Source organism: Malania oleifera, chromosome 1 (assembly GCF_029873635.1).
Source record: "Malania oleifera isolate guangnan ecotype guangnan chromosome 1, ASM2987363v1, whole genome shotgun sequence".
NCBI classification, from domain to species: Eukaryota; Viridiplantae; Streptophyta; class Magnoliopsida; order Santalales; family Ximeniaceae; genus Malania; species Malania oleifera.
The window spans coordinates 109,730,784-109,736,899 of NC_080417.1; the positions used below are offsets into that span (position 1 = coordinate 109,730,784).

A 6,116-nucleotide genomic window follows, 5' to 3' on the forward strand; every position below is an offset into this window, starting at 1 on the left:
ATGATGAGATTGAGATAAGGTGAAATGAATTCGTTATGCTAACCCCCATTAGAAGTATAAGGACCATGTCTTGTTGGATAAAACTTTCTGAAATCAGGGGTTTGGATAAAATCATAAAATTTGTAGAGATCATAGAAGGAGGAAGAAGGATAAGGAGGTGTTGGGACTTGGATTAAAAGAGAAAGAAAAAGGAGATAAAAAGGGATAGATTAAAAAGAGGAGGAGACAAATAAATAAAAAGATTTATGAAATATTTTTATTGAGATAACTTTGTTCTGCAATATATATATATATTGTTCCCATTGAAATTCATAAAAACATGATGAATCAATTATCCATAAAAAAAAAAATGAATGATGAAAAAATCAATTTCTAATTACCTGAAATGGATTAGAATATTGTGAAATTTCATGGTGCAGCTTTTCAAGTTATAGCTTCTGTAGATAATTAATTATATTTTAGGAATTGCAACCAACGTATGTGCAACACTTCTATCTAAAACATGAATATATGAGTTTGTTTAATACACATACTCTCATTTTTTTTATTTGTAATTATAATTAATCAGTAAATTGATGGCAGCAGTATGAAGTATGAATTGGGAGTGTAGTGGTTGCCTATAAATAAGTTCCGTGATCTCCTCCATCCATTCTATCACCAATTACCCAATCATATTCTACTTCTTCTTTTTCTTTATTTCTCCAATTAATGCAGATGGGGTACTGGAGGAGCCTTCAACCATCATCCCTTCTTTATTTCTACTTCCTCATCCTGTTCACATTCTTCCATTCCCAATTCCCAATCTCCACTTGTTTCTCCCTGCTCCTCCCCTTCTCCACTTCAATTAATCACTCTTTTTCTTCTCCTCCTCCTTTTGGTGCACGCATATTGTGCCCTCAGGATGAGAGTGCTGCTTTACTCCAATTTACCCTGTTGTTTTCCATTTATCCACGTGCTTCTCTGGAATGTGATTATTTTGGTCCAACTTCATACCCAAAGATGAGGTCCTGGAAGGAGGGGAGTGATTGCTGCAACTGGGATGGAGTCTCCTGTGATTCGATCACCGGTCATGTCGTTGGCCTCGACCTTAGCTGCAGCCAGCTTTCTCTCAAGGGTACCATCTTCCCTAGTCGTAATAGTAGCAGCAACAGCACCTCCTTCTTCTCCCTTCACCATCTCCGCAAACTCAATCTCGCTTACAATCGCTTCAATGGATCACACATCTCACCTGAATTTGGGCTCCAAATTACTAGCTTGACCCATCTTAACCTATCCGACTCTGTATTTGCAGGTCCCATTCCCACCGAACTATCCCATCTTTCCAAATTGATTTCCTTTGATCTCTCTTTCTCTGGTGAACTGAGATATGAACCTCAAAGCTTCAAAAGGCTCCTTCACAATCTGACTGAAATTAGAGAGCTATTTCTTGACACAGTGAACATGTCTGGAGTTACCCCTGCTAATTCCTTCGTGAATCTATCTTCTTCTCTCGCATCTCTCAGTCTCTCTGATTGTGAATTGCGAGGAGAACTCCCAATTAGCCATAATATTCTCAGCCTACCAAACCTAGCAAAGCTCGATCTTTCCTATAACCCATCCCTCACCGGTCATCTTCCAGATGTTGTTTACAACACCAGTTCCCTCATTTGGTTGGATCTGTCTGATACTAGATTTTTCGGAGAAGTGCGCAATCTCAAGTCCCTGAAGTATCTAGGTCTCTCCAACTGCAACTTCTCTCGTGCAATTCTTGCGTCCCTTGGTTCTAGCCTCAACCAACTCACCGAATTGTATCTTTCAAATAACAATTTGAGTGCTGAATTCCCACCATTAATATCCAACCTGTCACAACTCCAACTATTTTTCTTCTCTAGTAATAACCTAGGGTGTCTTCTTCCTTCTCAACCAAGTATGTACTTTTCACATCTCACATACCTCGACTTACATAATAACTCTCTTTGTGGCACAATACCATCTTGGGTGCTTGCTATGTCATCCTTGCAATGGTTAGATCTGAGTCAGAATCAACTTACTGGTCCCATTCTTGAGTTTCAATCTTTTTCATTTACGTATATATATTTATCAAACAACAAGCTTTATGGTCCCATCCCAAACTCAATCCTCAAGCTCCTTAACCTAACTACTCTTGATCTTTCATCAAATAATTTAGAACTGAGTGAGAATCAACTTGCCGGTCCTCTTCCTTCTCAACCAAGTGTATACTTTTCACATCTCACACACCCCCACTTGTTTAACAACTCTCTCGGTGGCACAATACCATCTTGGGTGCTTGCTCTGTCATCCTTGCAAGTCTTAGATCTGAGTCAGAATCAACTTACTAGTCCCATACCTGAGTTTCAATCTTTTTCATTCGAGGATATAGATTTATCACAAAACAAGCTCTATGGTCCCATCCCAAACTCAATCCTCAAGCTCCTTAATCTAAATTTTCTTGATCTTTCATCAAATAATTTAGGTGGCATCTTAGAGCTTGGATTTTTCTCTATCTTGAAAAACCTCAAGAATCTTGATCTTTCAAACAACAATTTGTTACAAACTCAAACAGATGACATCAGCCTTTCCATCCCTAATTTGACTAAACTATATTTGTCCTCTTGCAACATAAATGAATTTCCAAATCTGAAAGGCTCAGAGAACCTAGAAGAGTTGGACCTGTCTGCCAACAAAATCACTAGAGAGATCCCCAAATGGACATTCAACATGTGGAATAATTCCTTGATAGTTTTTAATCTTTCTCATAACTTTTTGACACATGTGGATGAACATCTTCCTTGGAAGAATCTACGGTATCTTGATATTCAGAACAACATGATTCAAGGATCACTCCCAATTCCACCATCCTCCAAGGAAGTTTTTTTAATCTCAAATAATCAACTGACAGGAGAGATCCCTTCTTTGATTTGTAATGCGAGCTCCCTTGTAGTCCTCAAATTATTCACCAACAGCTTGGGTGGCATGATTCCACCATGTTTGGGAAACTTTAGTCATTATCTTTTAGTTTTAAATCTTTGTATGAATCAATTTAATGGTACCATTCTCGACACTTTTGCAAATGGCAGCACCTTAAGAACTCTTGGCCTGAATAGCAATCAACTAGAAGGAAAAGTGTCGTGATCTTTGGTCAATTGTATGGAGTTGGAAGTTCTAGACCTTGGAAACAACAGAATAGTTGACATGTTCCCCTATTGGTTGGAATACCTTCCAAAGTTGCATGTCCTTATCTTGCAGTCCAACAAATTTCATTGCCCCATAGGGTCCATAGGGAGCAATTTGAAGACTCAATTTTCCTTATCCGAGTTGTGCGTCGTTGACTTGTCTTCAAATAATTTTACTGGTCATTTGCCATTAAAGCATTTTGAAGGTTGGAAAGGCATGATGAATGTGGATGAATCTAAATACAAATTGCAATATATAAGTACAACTGCTTATTATCAAGATTCCATGGTGCTAACAATGAAAGGTTCTGATTTTCACATGGAGAAAATTCTCACAATCTTCACAATGATTGATATGTCAAATAATAGTTTCAATGGGAAGATTCCAAAGTCAATTGGAAAGCTTAAATCACTTCGAGGACTCAACTTTTCACACAATAGCCTTACGGGTGATATTCCAACGTCACTAGGAAATTTGACAACACTTGAATGGTTGGATTTATCTTCAAACAACCTTGGCAGTGAGATTCCTAAGCAATTGGCAAGTTTGTCAACTTTAGGAGTCTTAAACCTCTCCCAAAACCAACTGTTTGGGCCCATACCTCGAAGCACCCAATTTGATACATTTTCAAACTCTTCATATTCTGGAAAGTTGGGATTGTGCGGGTTTCCACTATCGAAAACTTGCAGAAATGATAATGCGGCAACACCAACATCTTTTATGTTCCAACAAGATGATGACTCACACTCTGTAAGTGGATCCTTTTGGGAAGCGGCATTGATTGGATATGGTTTTGGAATTGTGTTTGGATTAGTTGCCGGGTTTTTTATATTTTTAATTGGAAAACCTAATTGGTTCGTTCACATCATTGAGGGGGTTGAAAAGAAGAAGGTGAAAAGATTGAGGAGAAGTGGTTGCAAGTAAGGACTAAGAAGAATTTGATTTTGAATGTTTTTAACTAGTGAGTGATGCAAAGCTTAATATATATATCTTGCACTATTTAATTATCAGGCTATATAAGTAATACGTTTCTTAATGATAGTATGTAATTCAAGCTTTTCTTAAATGTAGTAGTAAATATTTATTTTGCATGTCATACTAATTTGCTACAACAATAACAGAAATAAAAAATTGTGTGTGTGTTGATGAAAATGATTTCATCTTTACATATTGAACATGAAAGGCAGAAGAAATCGATTTTTGTGCATAGGATTTTTAGTGGTTGGAAAGAGTGTTAAATTATACGAGTAAAAAATAATAGCTGGAGTATAAATACAATTAGCAATAGGCTATGAAACATTAATTAATATGGTGTTGAGGATATCATATTGCATCTTAAATAATAAAGGAACAAATATTTCAAACTAAAATTCTTTATTGTCCAAATTTTTTACAGCTGCAAATATACAACTCATTGGAGGGTTTTGCAACCAGTTAGCAAGTCCAATATGGAGTTAAGATTTGAAATTTTTTTAAAAAGTTATTAACCTATCTTTTATGCAGTGAGCTATCAAAAACCCTTGGCGTGAGTCACTAAAAGGTTGGATTCAGAACAAATATTATTGTTGGTTTAGTTGTGATCAGATCAAAATATTAATCTGCATGCAATCTCTCCAATCCGAAGTAATGTACTCTTGCTAATTATGACTTGAAGATTCTCTGATTCCCAAGTTACTTCTGGAACCTAATCCTGGTGCAAAACCACGTACATCCGGTATCAATGAGGGTTGTGCATTCTATCTTACTGATAGAAATATTCACCAAAATTTCCCTTTCTTCGATTTTGGCACTCAAAATGGATGCTCTCATATATGCTATATGGGATTAGTCTTCTTCCTCATCTACATAGATAGGGATCCTTATGGTTCCTTGACCAACTACCCTTCCGCTACTTGGGGGTCTTAATTCAGATGGTCCAGATTCTTCTAATCTTATTTCTAAATTAATATCTTCCTTTCTTGATACACTCACTGTACTAGGAGTATAATCACTTAGAGGTTCTGTTATAACTAATCTATTTGCCTCTTATTGTACCGACTTAGGAAAAAGATTTTTCAATCTTTCTTCTGTTCTTGGGGTTACCCAAATCTATGGCCAACTTAGTGCTCTTGGATTTACCACCTCTGGTTGTAATTCTCTAACTGAGTCGGTTTGATTTGTCTCGAAGAGTTGAGTGAATCTACTAACTTCCCTTATGAGGGCCGGTTTCCCCGTATTATAGAACTATAAATACAATCTGGCTATAAGTCTAATGAACCTCCTATCTGGGCTACATTTTAACATATTCTGCAAGTTATGTGTATTAACTCTAATCTGTAAAGTTTTCTCCACACCCTGATCTTGAAGGTCAACATGTAAATCTGGTATAACTTTTATCCAGACTGCTCCTAAATGTAAGTTAGCCCTTACTTCTCCTAGTAAGGACCTACCAAAATTACCAATGCTTCCGTCCATAACTGCAAGAAGGATAGGAAGATCTTGCCCTTTTCTTACTAATGGATCTATTCCAACCTGAATAATTCCATAGTGGACATAGCTTGCCTTTTTGTCCATTGCTTTCTGGACTTCCTGTGTGGTTAGTAATGGAATAATAAATGTCCCTGCATCCGTACTAGATACTTCTATTGTTACCTCTTTCTCGACCACCTTTATAGTTTCCTTGTAAGGTATCCATGAGGTTTGGTGTAGTAATCCAAAAAAATAAATAAATAAATAAAATTAAAATTAAAATTAAAATTAATAAAAAAAATAATATTAATTAATTAATTATTATTATTATTCATTAAATAATATAATATAATAAGAATATAATATATATATATAAATGTACATTAGTGGTTTCCTAAAGGATCACGAAACATAAATTTTTATTTTATTTTATTTTATTTCTTCTTCTTCTTCTTCTTCTTCTCAGTCTACGCACGTTTCCCTTGTCACTTCTC

The 6,116-nt window shown here is 36.1% G+C and overlaps 2 protein-coding genes across 2 annotated transcripts; both read left to right on the top strand.

The window, feature by feature from the left end:
• Positions 1-714: 714 nt before the first annotated feature.
• On the top strand, positions 715-3,132 carry LOC131148136 (receptor-like protein Cf-9 homolog). Its single transcript, XM_058097878.1, has one exon. The coding sequence runs from the start codon at positions 715-717 to the stop codon at positions 3,130-3,132; it is 2,418 nt and encodes an 805-aa protein (XP_057953861.1).
• A 15-nt stretch (positions 3,133-3,147) lies between these two features.
• LOC131148144 (receptor-like protein 33) lies at positions 3,148-4,098 on the top strand. The gene has a single exon (XM_058097886.1). The coding sequence runs from the start codon at positions 3,148-3,150 to the stop codon at positions 4,096-4,098; it is 951 nt and encodes a 316-aa protein (XP_057953869.1).
• Positions 4,099-6,116: the final 2,018 nt, after the last annotated feature.

Excerpts from the sequence above, each read along its gene's own strand:
- LOC131148144 (XM_058097886.1), top strand. The coding sequence starts at position 3,148 with ATGGAGTTGGAAGTTCTAGACCTTGGAAACAACAGAATAGTTGACATG.
- LOC131148136 (XM_058097878.1), top strand. The coding sequence starts at position 715 with ATGGGGTACTGGAGGAGCCTTCAACCATCATCCCTTCTTTATTTCTAC.